Source organism: Paramormyrops kingsleyae, chromosome 7, assembly GCF_048594095.1.
Source record: "Paramormyrops kingsleyae isolate MSU_618 chromosome 7, PKINGS_0.4, whole genome shotgun sequence".
Taxonomy (NCBI): Eukaryota; Metazoa; Chordata; class Actinopteri; order Osteoglossiformes; family Mormyridae; genus Paramormyrops; species Paramormyrops kingsleyae.
The window spans coordinates 1,955,384-1,975,843 of NC_132803.1; the positions used below are offsets into that span (position 1 = coordinate 1,955,384).

General features: G+C 46.7%; 1 protein-coding gene across 1 annotated transcript; it reads right to left on the reverse strand.

Annotated features, from left to right (window-relative positions):
- Positions 1 to 431: 431 nt before the first annotated feature.
- Positions 432 to 17,655, reverse strand: LOC111838536 (phosphatidylinositol 4,5-bisphosphate 5-phosphatase A-like). The gene is made up of 14 exons (XM_072713861.1): positions 17,631 to 17,655; positions 17,443 to 17,470; positions 11,297 to 11,404; positions 10,007 to 10,115; positions 9,310 to 9,426; positions 8,407 to 8,582; positions 5,030 to 5,141; positions 4,626 to 4,735; positions 4,325 to 4,535; positions 3,655 to 3,792; positions 2,479 to 2,562; positions 2,233 to 2,337; positions 1,801 to 2,139; positions 432 to 557 (listed from the first exon to the last, which is right to left on the reverse strand). Exons 1-14 carry the CDS (start codon positions 17,653 to 17,655, stop codon positions 432 to 434), a joined length of 1,788 nt encoding a protein of 595 aa, XP_072569962.1.
- Between the last annotated feature and the right edge of the window lie 2,805 nt (positions 17,656 to 20,460).

Genomic DNA, 20,460 nt, shown 5'->3' on the forward strand with positions numbered 1-20,460 from the left:
TTTTCGAAGTTCGAAGTGTCACCTTTTTTACAAATGTCGCTGTCAAGCAGGTTATTCATTCACATTGTGATCTGCTGGATGGAATTTGAGCCTGGATGCGACTTGACTGTGATAATGTGTCTTTCTCCTTAGGTGTAGCCTATAAAACACAATTATTATTATTATATGTTGTTATATAATAATATTATTATCGTTGTTGATTATTGTATAGCTGAGTCTTTCAAGTTATGAATGGATCAGCTCTCAGCTTTAATTAGTTCATTCAGCTGAATTTGTGCAGTAGCCGAATCCATGTCGTCACAGCTGGTTTCAGTCTCACAGAACATTTGGTTAAACCACAATCAGAAATCAGACTGATCAGTCTCATTTTTATCGTTGCATACCGCCCTCTACTGGTGGGTCTTGAAAAACAGGTTCCGTGAGTGGCGTTATCAGCTCGTTAAAACCACCTTCTTTTGGGCTTTCCTCAACCAGTGCTTTATCCTCCCGTGAGCCTTTGGTGCCATGTGCAGATCCGCGGGGGTGGGTGCGGGCATGGGGGGACTGTGACCCTCATACTGGGAAGGAAAACACGGCAACAGTTTACTGAAGCTGCTGAGATCTGAGCATATGCTCACTTTACTCACCTCTGGAGCTGATGCTGCCTAGAGCTGTTCAGTAAAGCAGCAGGGTTAAAATCAGATGTTTTCACCTGCAGCTCCTTGATCACTGCGCCATCTGGTGGCAGCAGCAGTCCTGCCTCCTGTGTATCCCTACCCAGGTAAGACCTGTGCTGACTGGGTCAGACTGTGTATCTCTCTGCCCACAACTGGAAACATTTTTCAGCAGCTTCAAACACGATGGCAAAAGGCCAATAAATATCTTTATTTAATGTCAGATTCTTATATCTCATTGATTTTTACAGGTGTTATAAATGCTGGAAACATATTCTCTCGTACTATATTTTTCTGTTAACAAATAAATAAATATATATATATATATGTATGTATGAGACAAAAGAACAGCAAGTTGAAATGTTTCATCGTCTTCCTGCCAGCCTGCTTTGGGTGTCAGAATACCAGCTAAACAAAGGGTAACAGATATGAAGGCGACAATTGTTATAATAAACAACAGTGCATCACAGGTGACTGAAACACCTTTGATATAACCCATAGTGCTGTACGACGATACCAAAACACACTTGAAAATGAAGAGAAACCCAGTATAAACACAGATACCAGCTGGCTGCAGCCAATCAGAAACTCCCCTGGCAACTGATATATATCTGATTGGTTTGCAGCAAATCAGAGATGCTGCTTCAGCCAATGAGGGGGACATTTTCACCCTCCTCCCATCGTTTTGATATTTGCCTCTATGGCTTTGTACATTGTATATGTTGAGCAGATTTTCTGTTTTGCTGGAAGCAGCTTCTCTATGATTGATCCTTACATCCTTAGGCTTTTGTTGATGTGTCTAACAGCAGTGTGTAATTTCAAAATGTCTGCAACTAAACGTAATTATTCTACTTTGGAGATTGCACAGTGTATGTCAGCAGACTGGATACACACACACACACACACACACACACACACACACACACACACACAAAGGTTGCTGAGAATGTTCTGAAAACCCCACCCCCCCTGGTCACTGCTGCACGGCTGAAGTGTACGGGCCTGGCTCCAGTGAAGGGGGGCTCTTGCATCTCACTGGCTCCAGCCCTCACTGGCTCACATTCCCGCCCTCTCCTGCCACTTTTGCCCCTCCCAAGAGGCCCGATGGTGGAATAATGGCAGCGATCAGCGCTTCTGGGGTGCTGACCTCAATAACTGGGGTACCCGGTGGGCCGGAGCGGGAGCAGCCAGGAGGGGGCGCTGTGGGGCTATCGGGGGAAAGGAGCCGCTCCTTCCAGGCGGTGGTGGCCCGTGGGGAGGGGCTGCGAGGCCCGGTGTCACGGGAGTGAGGGCGGGGCCGCAGGCCGAGGCCCTGCAGCGTGGGCAGGGCGGGACTGCGGCTGCGGCTGGACTGGCGCGTCTTGGCGGCTGCGGGGCTTGGGCTGCGCGACTGCGGGGGCAGCAGCTCTAGCGTGCTGTCATCCTCCGTGCTGCTGGCCGAACTGCCCTTCCGGCTGAGTGCCGGGCTCTGAGACGGAAGCTGCATCTGTGGGAAGGAAGAGGGACAGCAAAGGCTTTGGCGTTGCCGTGCTGCTCATGGAGACGGACGCTAGCGGCGGCTCGTGGGAGGGAGGAGGACCTGAAAGGGCTGCGTCAGTCCCACAATGCTGTTCAGGTTGTGGCTGTAGTAACCCAGCATGTACTCCCCGGAGCCCTTAGGCAAATCCTCCTCAGAAAATGTCACCTTGAGAGAAGGAAAGATAAGGATGAGGGAAGAAATGAGTGAAAGAGGGTTTGAGAAAGAGCTCAACAGGGCCAAAGGACAGAATGACTGACACGACATGCATGTGAGTGAAAACCCAGCACTGACCATGTAACTGCTCACCTTGTGCTCATGGGACTGATGGTCAGAGTCCTCCTGCCTGGTCCAGATGTAAGAGGCGTAGTCTTTGGGATGCCTGAATCCTACCTAGGGAAGCATGGTTCTCCAAGTCAAACTCAAGCAGCTTCACGAAAAAAGACACGAACACCTCCAATGACAAAACACACCTTCAGTGAGTCACAGACTCTACCTGGTCTCAGAAGAATCAGTGCAGTTCTTTGAAATTCTACTTAAATAATAATGGAAACACGAACCGATATTTTAATGTCAGGGACCTATTGTAGAGTAGGGCCACCCTTAATCTGCAGAGCAGCTTCAGTCCTGCTTGGAATGCTGTCATACTTGTCCTAAGCTCGGCGTAGCGGGATATCGTACCATTCTTTACTGTGTACTCTAGAACCACCCTTAACGGTTCAATGACATAAAAATCTCATGATCAGTGAGGCCAAGGAGGGTGTTTGACTTTAATCTTGATGTTAAGCTATGCATATGGGGACATTATCTTTTGGGAATGTGGGAACAGTGGTCACACTGGCTCCTGTAAGATGGCCTTAGCACATACATCCGTTGACTGTCTCCAATCGTATGCCATAAATGTCAGTGTTGGAGAGATGGCGAAAGAGAACTCATCAGGCCACTGCTAAGGGCACCGTACACCAAGTTGTGTGTCTGTGCATCAGCCTTGGATGCGAGCAGTTTTCTGCATGGAGACCTCGCTGTAATCGCCAGCTTTGTAGAGCTTTTTGCTAAGTCTGGGTCAAAGAGCTGCTCAAACAGTTCTGTGATCATTTTTGGTGTTTAGCACCTACGCGGTAAAGTGTCCGTCTGTCCCTTTCGGTGAGTTTCGACTAGTGACCCCTGTTCCCTTTTGCCAGCATTTGGCCATGTGTCTGTCACAATTGTTGGGACTGTTCCCCTTATCAAACAAAATAATTTAGCAGTTTCTGGTGTCAAAAACAGGTGCAATTTGGACAATGACTACTGGCCACTTTGGAACTCTGTTAGTTGCTTCATATTGCTTTGAAAATTCAGAGATCACATGTATTACTAAGTGGCATTCAAAAAAATACAACTCACTGCTGTAACTTTTCCATGTGATGTTTCCATTATTTTGTCCACTCACTGTAGCTTAACTAACTTTGGGTCTCAGAGCATAAGTAAGGCATGAGAGAAGATTACCTTGTAGAGTGCAATCCAGTCCCATGTGCTGCGCGACAAAGACGAGGCCACTTGGAAGCTAACAGAGGCATCCGACACCTTGGTCCACTCTTTATCGACTGAGAGAGTTACCAGGGGGACATCCATCTTAAAGGGAAACTGTTTTCAAACATCACACCATGTGGCATGTCAGCTCAGAAGCAGGTTGAGAAAAGTATGACAAAGCAGTTATGTTTGTCTGTTACAGGCGTAAGCAAACATGAATGTAAATGAACATGACTGTACATGAACACATGTCTGTAATCAAACATGACTGTAAACACACAAATGACTGTAAACTACCACAATTGTAAACACAACTTCATGAACACATGACTGTAAACAAACACGACTGTTAACAAACACAACTGTAAGCTAATATGACTGTTAACAAACACAGCTGTAAACAACTGCATGAACACAACTGTACATAAACAAATGGCTGCAAACAAACATTACTGTACACAAACACATGACTGTACACAAACACATGGCTGTAAACAAACACAACTGGACAAAAATACATGACTATAAACTAAAAAGACTGTACACAATAACATGACCATAAATATGACGTGTAAACACATGAACATAACCATGAATAATCATTGCTGTAAACAAACACATGAAACAAGGTGTGCAGCGACCTTACCTGTAGGGAGAAGACGGCGCTGATGGGTTTGTGGTCGCTACAGGTGTAGCCCATGTGGCTGCGGTAGGAACGCTGCGTGACCCTCAGCCCGGGGCTCAGCCATGACGTTAGACCACGCCGCACCGTGGGTGGCTGGGCTGGGCCAGGTGAGCCGGCGGCCCGCAGACGCCACAGCACGCGGTCTGTCCAGGCTGGCTTGCGCTTCTTCGTGCTGGGTTGAGACAGACAAACAGGCAAACGGGTGATGCAACAGCTCCACCCACTGGTGAGACAAGGCTATGGCAGGCCAGCTATACCCTACCTGGTGTCGTAGGTGTGTGTACCCACATCAAACTTGTAAGTGGGAGGAAAGTTCAGGGGTCCCTCCTGGAAGCCCTGCAGGACTGCCTCACATGCTTTTGCCTTGTTCAGCTACAACACAAACGGCACGGGAGCCTCAGCCAGAGTCGTCAGGGCAACGGCAAGCAGACAAGACGCTACGCTCCAAGCAGGTGTTTGTGATCCGTGGCAGCAGAGTATACAGATGGGCAAGATTACAGGGGACTATAGGAAAGTTTATCATTGCAGAGCAGGACATTCTGTTGTACCTTTTAGTTAGGATCTGAACTGGAATGTGTCATGTTATGGAAGCGTGAAAGCTGCAGTTAAAAACAGCTCGGCGCCCCCCAGTGGTATGCTCTGGGAACAGTCGGCCATGAGCCTCACCTGGTCCTTCTCCCAGAGCATTTGAAGCTTGCTGCTCTCTATTGCACTTTTCACAACATGTGTGTCGTAATCCTCAATGCGAAAGTTAAGGTCCCCAAACCAGAACACCAGACTGCAGGGGAGCGTCAGAGGTCACACACATATACTGTACGTACACACACACACACATATACTGTACGTACACACACACACACATACTGTACGTACACACACACACATATACTGTACGTACACACACACACACATATACTGTACGTACACACACACACATATACTGTACGTACACACACACATATACTGTACGTACACACACACACATATACTGTACGTACACACACACATACACATATACTGTACGTACACACACACACACACATACACATATACTGTACGTACACACACACATATACTGTACGTACACACACACACACATACTGTACGTACACACACACACATATACTGTACGTACACACACACACACACATATACTGTACGTACACACACACACATATACTGTACGTACACACACACACATATACTGTACGTACACACACATACACATATACTGTACGTACACACACACATATACTGTACGTACACACACACATACACATATACTGTATGTACACACACACACATACACATATACTGTACGTACACACACACACATATACTGTACGTACACACACACACACACATATACTGTACGTACACACACATACACATATACTGTACGTACACACACACACATATACTGTACGTACACACACACACACATATACTGTGCATACACACACACACACACACATATACTGTACGTACACACACACACATATACTGTGCATACACACACACATATACTGTACGTACACACACACACACACACATACACATATACTGTACGTACACACACACATATACTGTACGTACACACACACACACATATACTGTACGTACACACACATATACTGTACGTACACACACATACACATATACTGTACGTACACACACACACACACACACATATACTGTACATACACACACATATACTGTACGTACACACACACATACACATATACTGTACGTACACACACACACACACACACATATACTGTACGTACACACACACACACACATATACTGTACGTACACACACACACACATATACTGTACGTACACACACACACACACACATATACTGTACGTACACACACACACATATACTGTACACACACACATACTGTACATACACACATATACTGTACATACACACACACACACACACATATACTGTACGTACAGACACACACACATATACTGTACGTACACACACACATATACTGTACGTACACACACACACATATACTGTACGTACACACACACACACACACATATACTGTACGTACACACACACACACATATACTGTACACACACACATACTGTACATACACACATATACTGTACATACACACACACACACACATATACTGTACGTACAGACACACACACATATACTGTACGTACAGACACACACACATATACTGTACGTACACACACACACACACACACATATACTGTACATACACACACATACACATATATACTGTATGTACACACACACACATATACTGTACGTACACACACACACATATACTGTACGTACACACACACATACACATATATACTGTATGTACACACACACATATACTGTACATACACACACACACATATACTGTACGTACATACACACACATACACATATACTGTACATACACACACATACACATATACTGTACGTACACACACACATATACTGTACGTACATACACACACATACACATATACTGTACATACATACACACACACATATACTGTACGTACATACACACACATACACATATACTGTACATACACACATATATACTGTATGTACACACACACACATATACTGTACGTACACACACACACATATACTGTACGTACACATACACATATATACTGTATGTACACACACACATATACTGTACATACACACACACACATATACTGTACGTACATACACACACATATACTGTACGTACACACACACATACACATATATACTGTATGTACACACACACATATACTGTACATACACACACACACACATATACTGTACATACACACACACACATATACTGTACGTACATACACACACATACACATATACTGTACATACACACACATACACATATACTGTACGTACACACACACATACACATATATACTGTATGTACACACATATATACACACATATGCTGTTTGCATACACATATGCTCTATGTACACACACACATACATATATATACTGCATGTACACACATAAACATAAACTGTATGTACACACATATGCTCTATGTACACACCAACATATATGTACAAGCACTCATATATCGCATGTACAAAAACACACATACACACATAAGCTGTATGTACAAACTAACATAATGTACATGAGGGCAAAAACACACATACGTATGCTGTATGTACACACATGCATATACACACATATATTGTATGTATACACACAAATATTATATGTACATATACTGTAAGTACACACACGCAAACATCCACACATGCCCATACGCACATATACTGTATGTACACACAAATATACTGCATGTCCATGGAAATGTATACTGTATACAAGTTTATGTATGCACATGCATACATAAACTTACACAGAAACACACTTACACTGCATGTGCACACACATGCATACATATACCCAGACACATACGCAGAAACACACTTACACTGCATGTGCACACACATGCATACATATACCCAGACACATACGCAGAAACACACTTACACTGCATGTGCACACACATGCATACATATACCCAGACACATACGCAGAAACACACTTACACTGCATGTGCACACACATGCATACATATACCCAGACACATACGCAGAAACACATGAGGTGCCATTTAGGCCATATTTCAAACTTTTCCTACATACACAAAAAACACTCACATTCACTATTTTACCTCTCACATACAAATAAATACTCTGACATGCATTCTTTCACCTGACATGATTGCAATTTTTATTTGTATGACAGTTAATGAGAGGGAGTGTGCATTTACTTGTATGTGAGAGGTTTTTGTCTACGTGGGAGGTAAAATAGTGAATGTTAGAGTTTTCTGTGTATCTGAGAGGGAATGTTTCAAATATAGCCTAAAATGGCATGCCATCAGAAAACAGACATGAATTGTTTGTACACATTCACACACACACACACACACACACACACACACACACACACACACACACACACACACACACACACACACAGACTGGTGTGGGGGTCTTGGAGTCTCACTCGTGGTCCAGGACTCCCATCCCCCCCCCGCCCTGGAACTGCTGTTGCTGCAGGATGCTCTCGAAGTCATCAACACGCTGCTCCAGGTTGCGCATGTGTGCTGGCAGGTGACAATTCAGGAAGCAGATGGAGTGCCCAAACAGTGCCATCCGTGCGCTCACACCTCCTTTGTTCCCCTGGGAGGGTGAGAGACAGGCAGCAGCATCACCAGCAGAGGGTGCTTTGCATGCCACATTGTTGCATGCCGCATTTGGTGAAGTGCTGCAGTGGAGCTGCACAGTGATTTATTTTAATCTTAATCTATAAGAGCAGTTGGGTATGAATGTTCTGCCAAGGGTTATAGTTAGAGTCACAGAGTCTGACAAAGGGTTAGAGTTAGGGTTAGGTTAGGGTTAGGGCTATACAGATTGACTGAGGGTTAGGGTTATAGAGTCTGACTGAGGGTTAGGGTTATAGAGACTGATGGAGGGTTAGGGTCAGCCATTGGCAGATTAAAGATGACAGTGTGAGTCACAGAGACGGCAGCAACTGTGGAGCTGTGGGTTCTCTGTGCTGGAGGGACTGAGTCACCTGAACCTTCTCTATGTGCATTGACCTCACAGCCAAGGAGACTGCGCAGAAGCCAGATGTTGCCAACAAAGAGGTCACAGAGTGCAGGGAGCAGGCACTGCCCCCATCGCAGTGAGGGAACCACTGCAAGGAGATCTAGACCCCAGTGCAAGTGTCACTGTGTTGATGGGTACCCAATGTGTTCAATTTCCATAAAAAACGTCTAAAATGATCTGTTTCACCACTTGGTGATATTGCAGCATTGATCCTAGTATATTGGTGATCTCTTATTTGGTATCTACATACATTAACTGGATGTGCCTCTGTGTCTTTGTATGGGCATGCATTCCTTACCCAATATCCCCCCAGGCCAGTGCGTGTGGTCTGAGTCTGTACACCCCTGAGGAAAGGCAGGTGGCAGCACTGAGCAAACACCAGAAGCAGGACCCCCTGCATCCGCTCGGACGTCACCTGGGGGGATAAAAGGAGGAATAGGGGAGGAGAAGCCAGGAAGGGACACCCAGGAAGGAAGAGACACAGCAAGGAAGTCAGAATAGAATGGAGAACATGGCGAGAAATGAGAGGATTGTAGACAGATAAAAACAGGCAGCACAGACACAGACAGGGAGGGCAGACAGGGAACACAGACACAGATAGAGGCAGGGAGCACAGACAAAGATAGAGACAGGCAGCACAGACACAGACAGGGAGCGCAGACAGGGAACACAGACACAGATAGAGACAGGCAGCACAGACACAGACAGGGAGCGCAGACAGGGAACACAGACATAGATAGAGGCAGGCAGCACAGACACAGACAGGGAGCGCAGACAGTGAACACAGATAGCGACAGGCAGCACAGACACAGACAGGGAGCGCAGACAGGGAACACAGACACAGATAGAGGCAGGGAGCACAGACACAGCTGGTCTTGAAATACACCTTTTTATATTACGTTTGCACACTAGTACTATGCATCCAAATTTATTTAGTTAGTTTTTAGCACTTTCAGTTTCATCACTGTTCTCTGAAGGATCAACCTCTTACTGACCAGCACGTGTCCACTGCCACTGAGGGTCTCCATGAACAGCTCTGTCCATGGATCAGTGAAAAGAGCATCTTTAAGCCGCTTGCTGATCATGGAGTTCATTTCCTGCAGGCTGGCACAAAGAGAAGGATAGAGAAAACAATGCAGAACATCTACAGTCACTGGTTCCTGCAGGGTCAGAGTGCTACAATGCAGAACATCTACAGTCACTGGTTCCTGCAGGCTCAGAGTGCTACAATGCAGGACATCTACAGTCACTGGTTCCTGCAGGCTCAGAGTGCTACGTTGCAGAACATCTACAGTCACTGGTTCCTGCAGGCTCAGAGTGCTACGTTGCAGAACATCTACAGTCACTGGTTCCTGCAGGCTCAGGGTGCTACGTTGCAGAACATCTACAGTCACTGGTTCCTGCAGGCTCAGAGTGCTACGTTGCAGAACATCTACAGTCACTGGTTCCTGCAGGCTCAGGGTGCTACGTTGCAGAACATCTACAGTCACTGGTTCCTGCAGGCTCAGAGTGCTACGTTGCAGAACATCTACAGTCACTGGTTCCTGCAGGCTCAGAGTGCTACGTTGCAGAACATCTACAGTCACTGGTTCCTGCAGGCTCAGAGTGCTACGTTGCAGAACATCTACAGTCACTGGTTCCTGCAGGCTCAGAGTGCTACAATGCAGAACATCTACAGTCACTGGTTCCTGCAGGCTCAGAGTGCTACAATGCAGAACATCTACAGTCACTGGTTCCTGCAGGCTCAGAGTGCTACAATGCAGAACATCTACAGTCACTAGTTCCTGCAGGCTCAGAGTGCTACGTTGCAGAACATCTACAGTCACTGGTTCCTGCAGGCTCAGAGTGCTACGATGCAGAACATCTACAGTCACTGACCGCTACATTGCAGCACTGAGAGTATCTTGACTGGATGCATTATGAAGTGCTGAGGTAAACTAACTGCTTCAGCCCCCAAACTACTGCAAAGAACTGTGTGGACAGCTTTGAAGATCATTCGCATGGATCTTTCTCAACTCGTACTAATCTGGGAGGGCTGACTGTCATCAGGGATGCCATCCACCCAGCTCACGCACCCTTCACACTCATTCCCACTGGAAAATGGATCACACGCTTTAGAGATGATTTCTTTCCACAGTTCTGTTTTGTCATTGTACGTCCCACACGTTTCTAACACTTTATACTGTATTATTGCCAATTTGTTAATTAACACATCCCACATACATGCCTCATCACCACAGTCACAATATTTATTTATTTATTACATGAACTTTAGAAAGACTCACCCAATGATATACATGTCAGCCTTTACATCAGTTGTATTCAATCCCAACAAGGAGGTAACGTCATCTGGAGGAACGGCTGACCCCACATTCCATGAGACTATGCAGACCCTAGACAAAGGTCATGATTTAGAAGGAATCCCATGACCCAGAGAAACATACCAACAGGCAGCATTCAGTAAGGCAGTTCATATGAGAAAATGACTGGTTATGTGCCAACCTGACGAACACATGGGTGAACAGCCAAGGTGGGAACTTATGACGTTATACACCAATGAGCCAACATTATGACCACCTGCCTCATATGCTTTTGCTCCTTAGCATTCTGCTAAAACAGCTTGGACTCGCTGAGGCATGGACTGTACAAGACCTCTGAAGGTGTCCTGTGGTAAATGGGATCCAGTAGTTGGCAGTAGAACCCTTAACTCCTATAAGTTGTGAGGTGGACCAGCCACAGCTTGGACTTGTGATTCCAACACATTCCAAACATGCTGGATTGGATTGAGACCTGGGGAATTCGGAAGCCAGGGCAAAACGTTGAACTTCATCATGTTCCTCAAACCATTCCCAAACAACTCATGCAGTGTGGCAGGGTTAGGGTTAGGGTTAGGGCAGGGTGCCCAGTGTGGCAGGGTGCATCATTCTGCTGAAAGAAGCCGTGTCCATCAGGGAATATGATCCCAGGAAGGGATGCACCTGGTCTACACTGATGTCTCAATAGGTGGGACATGTCAAATTAACGTCTACATGAATGCCTAGACAAGGGTTTCCCAGCAAAACATTGCTCAAAGCATCACACTCCCTCCATCGGCTTGTCAACTTCCCACAGTGCATCCTGGTGCCGTTTCTTCCCCAGGTAAGTGTTGCATACCTACCCAGCCGTCCACATGAAGCCGCAAAAAACAAGATTCATCGAACCATTCATCCCATTTATCCGAAGGTGCCCATTATAGGTGCTAAAAGGGGGTTTGCATGAGCACTCTGACTGGCCTGTGGCTATTCGGCTCCATACGTAGCATGACTTGATGTCTTTGTGTTCCCATGGTGATCTGCCATAGCAGCCATTTTGTTGGTTCAGACGGGATAGCCTTTGCTCACATCCTGCATTAGTAAGTCTTGGCTGCCAAACACCCTGTCGGTGGATTGTGGTTCATCACTCTTCAAACTGCTGTTGGTATGTACTAGTGCTGCAACAAATGTTCAAGATATTCGAAGAACTTGAATATAAAAAAAGATTTGAATAGAAAAATCCGCATTTGAATAACTGGTTAATAACTCGTAAATATCTAGGGCCCCATTTATCAAAAAAGCAATTCACTGCACAATGACACTAGTGTATGATTGGATATATAAGAAATAGAACTTGAATAAAACTTGAAACGTATCAAACTTTGTATCAATTTCATTGTGATAAATGTGCATTCACAAAAAGAAAAAAATATGAATGCACAAAAAAGATTTGTCAAACCTGGCTTGAGAACATTTCCCCTCGATAAATTGTAACTATCTTGTAAATGTGTCTATGTGCATGAGCCTGAGATCCTACCCAGTTGACGCCCATAAATAACGGTCAATGCAAATGAACTGCATGCTCGTATAATATGCAAATTAAGCCTTTCTGGTTGCTAAGTCCAATGATAGTGGCTGTATAAAAGACCAAGAAGAAGAATTGTGAACAGTTCAAGATAGAGGCAAACAGAATGTTATATTTGGAGGCCTAAGCACATTTATCACATTTATCAACAAGATAAACTAGACATACATTTTCTAATGATTTTTACATATCCCTGTTCACCACGAAAGTGTAGGGAAATGTACATTTAATGCTTAACAGACAAAGTACAAAGACATTACACATAGCACAGACAGCGAACAAATCATTTAAAATAATCTTAGTGGTCCATGAAAACTCATTCACATCCAATCCTTCCGTTTACATAGTCACTAGCAAGAACACCATTATGCTGTATCCCATTCCTGTGACTAAATGCATGTGAATTTTTGATGCCTAATTCAAATTTAGTACAAAAAGTGACTCCCATCCATCCATTTTCTGTAACCGCTTATCCTATTCATGGTGACGGGGGTCTGGAGTCTCTCCTGGAGACTATAGGTACAAGGCAGGAACAACTTAGGATGGGGTACCAACCCATCGCAGGGCTATTCACACACCATTCACTCACAGCTGCACCAACTAGAGACGAGTACAGAAATTTTCAGTTCAAGTTTAAGATGTGACAAGATGTATTTGAAATAGCAAATTTAATTCTCCAAGGCTTACACAAATAAATGGAAAATCAATAAATTCCAGTTCACATTTTTAGGTTTACCATTTTTCACGTGAAGGCGTGGGTTGATATTGCAGTTGTGGCCAGGGTGGTTAAAGAGCTCCGTGGTGGCCGGGCCCCGGGGGTGGACGAAATCCGCCCGGAGTACCTGAAGGCTCTGGATGTTGTGGGGCTGTCGTGGCTGACACGCCTTCTCAACAGTGCGTGGAGGTCAGGGACAGTGCCGCTGGATTGGCAGACCGGGGTGGTGGTCCCCTTATTTAAGAAGGGGGACCGGAGGGTGTGTTCCAACTACAGGGGGATCACACTTCTCAGCCTCCCTGGGAAAGTGTATTCCGGGGTACTGGAGAGGAGGGTGAGATCAATAGTCGAATCTCGGATTCAGGAGGAACATTGCGGTTTTCGTCCTGGCCGTGGAACACTGGACCAGCTTTATACCCTTGCAAGGGTACTGGAGGGGGCCTGGGAGTTTGCCTATCCAGTCTACATGTGTTTTGTGGATTTGGAAAAGGCTTACGACCGGGTTCCCCGAGGTGCTCTGTGGGGGGTGCTTCGGGAGTATGGGGTCCGGGGTCCGCTATTGTGGGCGATTCGGTCCCTGTACGAACGGAGCAGAAGCTTGGTCCGCATTGCCGGTAATAAGTCGGACGTGTTCCCGGTGCGGGTTGGGCTCCGCCAGGGCTGCCCTTTGTCATCGGTCCTGTTTATAATATTTATGGACAGGATTTCTAGGCTCAGCCAGGGTGTTGAGGGTGTCCAGTTTGGTGGCCTCAGGATTGCCTCGCTGCTTTTTGCAGACGATGTCGTCCTGTTGGCTTCATCTGCTGGGGATCTCCAGCATGCACTGGGGCGGTTCGCAGCCGAGTGCGAAGCGGCAGGGATGAGGATTAGAACCTCCAAGTCCGAGACCATGGTTCTCAGCCGGAAACGGGTGGTTTGCCCTCTTCGGGTCGGGGAAGACGTACTGCCTCAAGTATCTCGGGGTCTTGTTCACGAGTGAGGGTAGGCGAGATCGGGAGCTGGATAGACAGATCGGAGCGGCGTCTGCAGTTCTGCAGGCGCTTAACCGGTCCGTCGTGGCTAAGAAAGAACTGAGCCGAAAAGCAAAGCTCTCGATCTATTGGTCCATCTTTGTCCCTACCCTCACCTATGGTCATGAGCTGTGGGTGGTGACCGAAAGAACGAGATCGCGAATATAAGCGGCCGAAATGAGGTTTCTCCGCAGGGTGTCTGAGCTCTCCCTTAGGGATAGGGTGAGAAGTTCGGATATCCGGGAGGGCCTCAGAGTAGAACCGCTGCTTCTTCACGTCGAAAGGAGCCAGTTGAGGTGGTTTGGACATCTGGTGCGGATGCCTCCTGGGCGGCTACCCGGAGAGGTTTTCCGTGCATGTCCTACAGGGAGGAGGCCCCGAGGCAGGCCCAGGACTCGCTGGAGGGATTATATCTCTCGGCTGGCCTGGGAACACCTCGGTGTCCCCCCCGAGGAGCTGGGTAGAGGGAGGTCTGGGTGCCTCTCCTGAAGCTGCTGCCCCCGCGACCCGAACCCCGGACAAGCGGCAGATGATGGAGGGATGGATGTGCACAGTGATTTTCGTTGGTCATTTCTTCTGCTTTTTTTAGTCGGCAAGTCAGACTGCAACCTTCTCAGCATGTGCTTAGCTGTGCACCACATCTGTTTCCTCTGTTGCGGTCACAGAGTTTGTGGACCACCAGCCTCTGACATACATAACGGCTATAGGGCTTATGAGCCTCGGTCTGGCCGTCAGCAGTAGCAGCTCTCCTTCATATCGGAGTTCACGACTGACATTCGGCAAGTGGTGACTGACTGCTCTCCCACTTGGTGGTGGGCACTGTGTACTTGGGGATGGATTATGTTCAAATGGTAGCCGACTAGCAGGTCAACTCAGAGGTTCAGGCATATTGAACTGGCAGATGTTCCCTTCTATGACTGTGGCGCCAATCTCCAGTGTGACGACTTGACTGGATTAGCCTGACCAGTTGGTGAACACACATTTTCAGTGTGGTGCATAGGCTTTCACACCCAGGGAGAGATGTGTCTCAGTGATTGCTGGCTGCCAAGTGACTCTGGAGTCGGCTTAAGAAGGATGTCTGCAGTTGGGCTGCCAACAACATCCAGTGTCAGTGCGCTAAGGTGCACCAACACACCATGGTCGTGTCAGTGCTGTTTGCGGAGCTGGTGTACCATTTTGACCACGTACATGTGAATCTGGTCAAGCCTCTTCCCCCCTCAGCCACTCTCTACAGACAGGTTTACTAGCCTGTGCTGTCAGACCACTATAGATGATTCAAAATGCAGCAGAACATCTAATATTCAATGAAACCAAGCATTCTCATGTAACACCTCTCCTGATCTGTGTCCAATGGTTCCCTATCAATGATCGCATCAAGTTCAAGTCCTTGGTGTTGGCTTACAGTTCCATTAATGAACAGGCACCCTCACATCAAAAGGGTCCTCAAAATCAATGTTCCATCTCTCACCATTGAATTTGCAAACCAACGCTGCTTGGAGCTCCACAAGAGAAGTGTCACTCCAGATGGTTCTCATATGTGGTTCTCTGGTGGTGGAATGAGCTGCTGAACCACGTTTAGTCATCACACTCCCTCTACATTAAAATAAACACCTTAAGACCCATGTGTACCATGAATCCCTTTACTAACCTGATTGATCTTTGAATGCTCTTATGTGCCATTTACTGACCCTTGCTTGGTCTTATTAGATTCTTACTTTGTTAATAACTATGTGTAGCTGTTGGGTAGCTCCTGCTCCAAAAACTGCTTACACCTTTACCTTGGCATTCATTGTAAGCTCAGCCTAGCTGGAGTTATTCCTGGTTGACTCTATGACAACATGAATGTTTGCAATGTGCTATTTACCTGATTAGTACATGGCTTTGGATAAAAGTGCCAGCTAAATATGTAAATGTAAAATGAAAATGTTATATATCTCACCACTGTTGACTGAAAGTTGATGTTTTTCTCTTCACATGGGGTTAGTCGATGTTATTCACTTGACATGCGGGTGGTCATAATGTTTTGGCTCGTACCTACCAAGAATGACACTACCCACTCAGTGAGAACGACATCTGCCAACTGTATGTAACACTAAGTCCAGAGTTGGTGTAATTCCTGTTCACCTGAAGTCCTCGGTATTGCTGTTCTGAGATGGGGTCTCTGTCGCCCCTCCTGTAGACAGGGTTTCCCATGACTGAGGGCTGCCCAACACCGACAATGTGGTGGAAGATGAAGCTGGTTCCAGGGAATTTGAGGCAAATACAGGGGCATCAATGGCTCTACTAGGGACAGGGGTGGGGGCAAGTGTAACCCTAACTGGAATGGGGACTGGGGCAGGGGTGGCCTTAATTGAAGCAGAGATGGGAGCAGGGGGAGTCTTAACTGGTAGAGGAACATGGGCAGGGTTAACCCTAAGTGGAAGAGGGACTGGGGCAGGGGGATACCTAACTGCATCAAGGGTTGGGGTGGAGGGAGATTTAGCTAGATTAGAGACAGGGGGTGGGAGACCTTTAACTGGAACATTGACTGAGGAAGGGGGAACTTTAACTGGAACTGGGAGTATGGCAGAAGGATCCTTGACTGAAACAGTGACTAGAGGAGCTTTAACTGTAACAGGGACTGTGGGAGGGGGAGCTTTAACTGGAACAGGGACTATGGAAGGGAGATTGCTTACTGGAACCGAGACCCTGACTGACCCTTCAATTGAAACAGGGAGTAAGGCAGGGAGATCCCTAACTGGAACAAGGCCTGAGTTGGAGGAAGCCTTAGCTGGAAAAGAGGCAGAGGAAGGGAGAGCTTTAACAGGGACTGAGACAGGAGTATCCCTACCTGGAACACGGAGTGGGGCAGGGGGATCCTTAACTGGAACAGGAGCTGGGGGGGTTATAAATGGAACAGTGAATAGAGCAGGGGGATCCCCGACTGGAACGGGGTCTGTGGAAGGGGGATCTCTAACTGGTACAGGAACTTGAGCAGGGGGAGCTTTAATTGGAAAAGGGAGTGTGGCAGTGGCATACCTAATGGGAACAGAGACTGGGGCATGGACAGTAGCAGGGGTGGCGTTAACTGGAATAGAGACTGGGGCAGGAGTTGTCCTAACTGGAATAGGGACGGGGACAGAACCAGGTGTGGCCCTACCGGGAACAGGGACTGGAGTAGGAATGTCCCTAACTAGCAAAGGGACAGGGATAGGGGCAGGGGTGGCCCTGACTGAAAAAGGGACTGGGGCAGGGACAGTGGTATCCCTAACTGGAATAGGAACTGGGCCAGGGGTGTCCCTAACTGGAATATGGACTGGGGCAGGGGTGTCCCTGACTGGGATAGGGATCGGGGCAGGGGTGTCTGTAACTGAAATAGGGACTGGGGTAGGAGCAGGGGTGTCCCTAAATGAAATTAGTAGCGGGGCAATGGTAGAGATGGCCTTAACTGGAATAGAGTCCAGGGCAGGAACAGGAGTGTCCATAATTGTAATAGGAACAGGGGTGGGAGCAGGGGTGTCACAAACTGGAATAGGGACTGGAGCTGGGGTATCCCTAACTGGAATAGGGACTGGGACAATGGTAGAGGTGGCGCTAACTGGAATACAGACTAGGGCAGGGACAGGAGTGTCCATAATTGTAATAGGGATGGAGGTGGGAGCAGGGGTGTCCCAAACTGAAACAGGGACTGGGGCAGGGGTGTCCCTAACTTGTATAGGGACAGGGGCAGGGACAGGGGTGCCCCTAATTGGAATAGACACCGGGGCAAGGGTGTCCCTAACTGGGATAGGGATTGGGGCAGGGGTGTCCCTAATTGGAATAGGGACTGGGGCAGGGGCTGGGGTACCTCTAACTGGAATAGGAACTGGGGCAGGGGTGTCCCTAATTGGAATAGGGACTGGGGCAGTCATAGAGGTGGCCATAACTGGAATTGGGACTGGGGCAGGGGTCGCCCTAACTGGAATAGGGACTGGAGCAGGGGCTGGGGTACCTCTAACTGGAATAGGAACTGGGGCAGGGGTGTCCCTAATTGGGATAGGAACTGGGGCAATGGTAGAGGTGGCCCTAACTGGAATAGGGACTGGGGCAGTGGTGTCTCTAACTGGAATAGGGACTGGAGCAGTGGCTGGGGTACCTCTAACTGGAATAGGAACTGGGGCAGGGGTGTCCCTAATTGGGATAGGGACTGGGGCAATGGTAGAGGTGGCCCTAACTGGAATAGGGACTGGGGCAGTGGTGTCTCTAACTGGAATAGGGACTGGGGCAGAGGTGTCCCTAACTGGAATAGGGACTGGGGCAGGAATAAGGTTTGGTGTAGGGGCAGAGGTGTCCCTAACTGGAATAGGGACTGGGGCAGGAATAAGGTTTGATGTAGGGGCAGAGGTGTCCCTAACTGGAACAAAGAAAGGTGCTCTCAAAGTGTGCATTGTCAGATCAGTCCATATGATCTCAGGAGGTGTGGTCACATGATCAGTGGGTGGAGTTGTACAGCTAGTGTCAGTGGACTCATGGTCAGCATGCGTGGCTGTTGGCCAGCCCAGGTTTCTGGTGGCCCTGGGGGGCATGGGGCTGACTGGGTCAGGCAAGAGTGAGACCGGCCTGGGGGGCCAGTCGGGATCCAGCTGGTTTTGGTTGATAAAGTCTGGGTCCATTGATGACAGCCTATGTGGAGAGAGATGACTCAGTTCAGGGGTCAAATGCTACCTGCACTGCACATGGTACCGAGCGCAAGGAGAAGGACTCACCTGAAACCAGCAAGATTCTCCCCACGTTCCTCAGTGAACTGTACAATATTCCGCTGCAAAAATCAAATAAAAAGAGAGAAGCACATGAGACTAGGATGCTGTGTGGACCAAAGTGGAAGGATGAGGGTTAAGTATGGAGATGGTATGTAGGTCTGGGGATCTGTCCTATCTACAGGGCCAGACTGCGGCTACAGGAAATGGAAGTGAAACACTAAAATTATAGAGAGGATGGGGGTGGCAAAGGACAAAGAATGATAAAGAAACCTTTAGGCTAATGGGTGCCTGTTGATGCCCAGTGAAGAGCACTATAAAAGCTCAGAAAAGCAAAGGTAACTCTACTTAAGGCCATGTTTTTAGTAATTGATAAACACGTTCATAATGCATTATTATGCATTCATAATGCATTATAAACATGGCTATGAACATTTATAAAAAGGCATAACACATTATAGCCATGTTTATTATGCATTATGACTACCTTATGAATCTGTCATCTATAATGCACTATATACACTTTTATAATGCAGGATAAAACACCCTTAATGCTTATACCATCCATTATAATGCATTATAAAGGTGTCTATAGTGCATTATAGATGAGAGCTTCATAAATCATTCGTAATGCATGATGCATATGACTATAATGAGTTATGCCTTTTGATAAATATTTATACCCATGTTTATAACGTTTTATGAATGCTCTTCGGCACTATTCAGACAGCGACTAGAAAGGGACAGCTCAGCAACCACAACATCTTTTAAAAGAGGAGATATTGTGGATAAACAAGGAAAATAGATGTTGATGGTGTGGTGCTGCTTTCTGCTGATTATATACAGTGGTACCTCAGAACTCGAATTTAATCCGTTCAGAACTCCGGATCAAATTCTAAAAAGTTCGAGTTGTGATCGAATTTTCCCCATAAGAAATAATGGAAAACCAATTAATTGGTTCCTGGCCCCCAAAAAAATTACACCTAAATGTGTTTTTTTTTTAGCATTTAAACACAAAATGAACTGGATAAAACAAGAAGAGCATATACTGTACTAAACACATCTAAGCACATTTATCAAAAAAGTAATTTGTAAAGTAAGAAAATAAATGTATCCAAACAATGTGTCCTGCC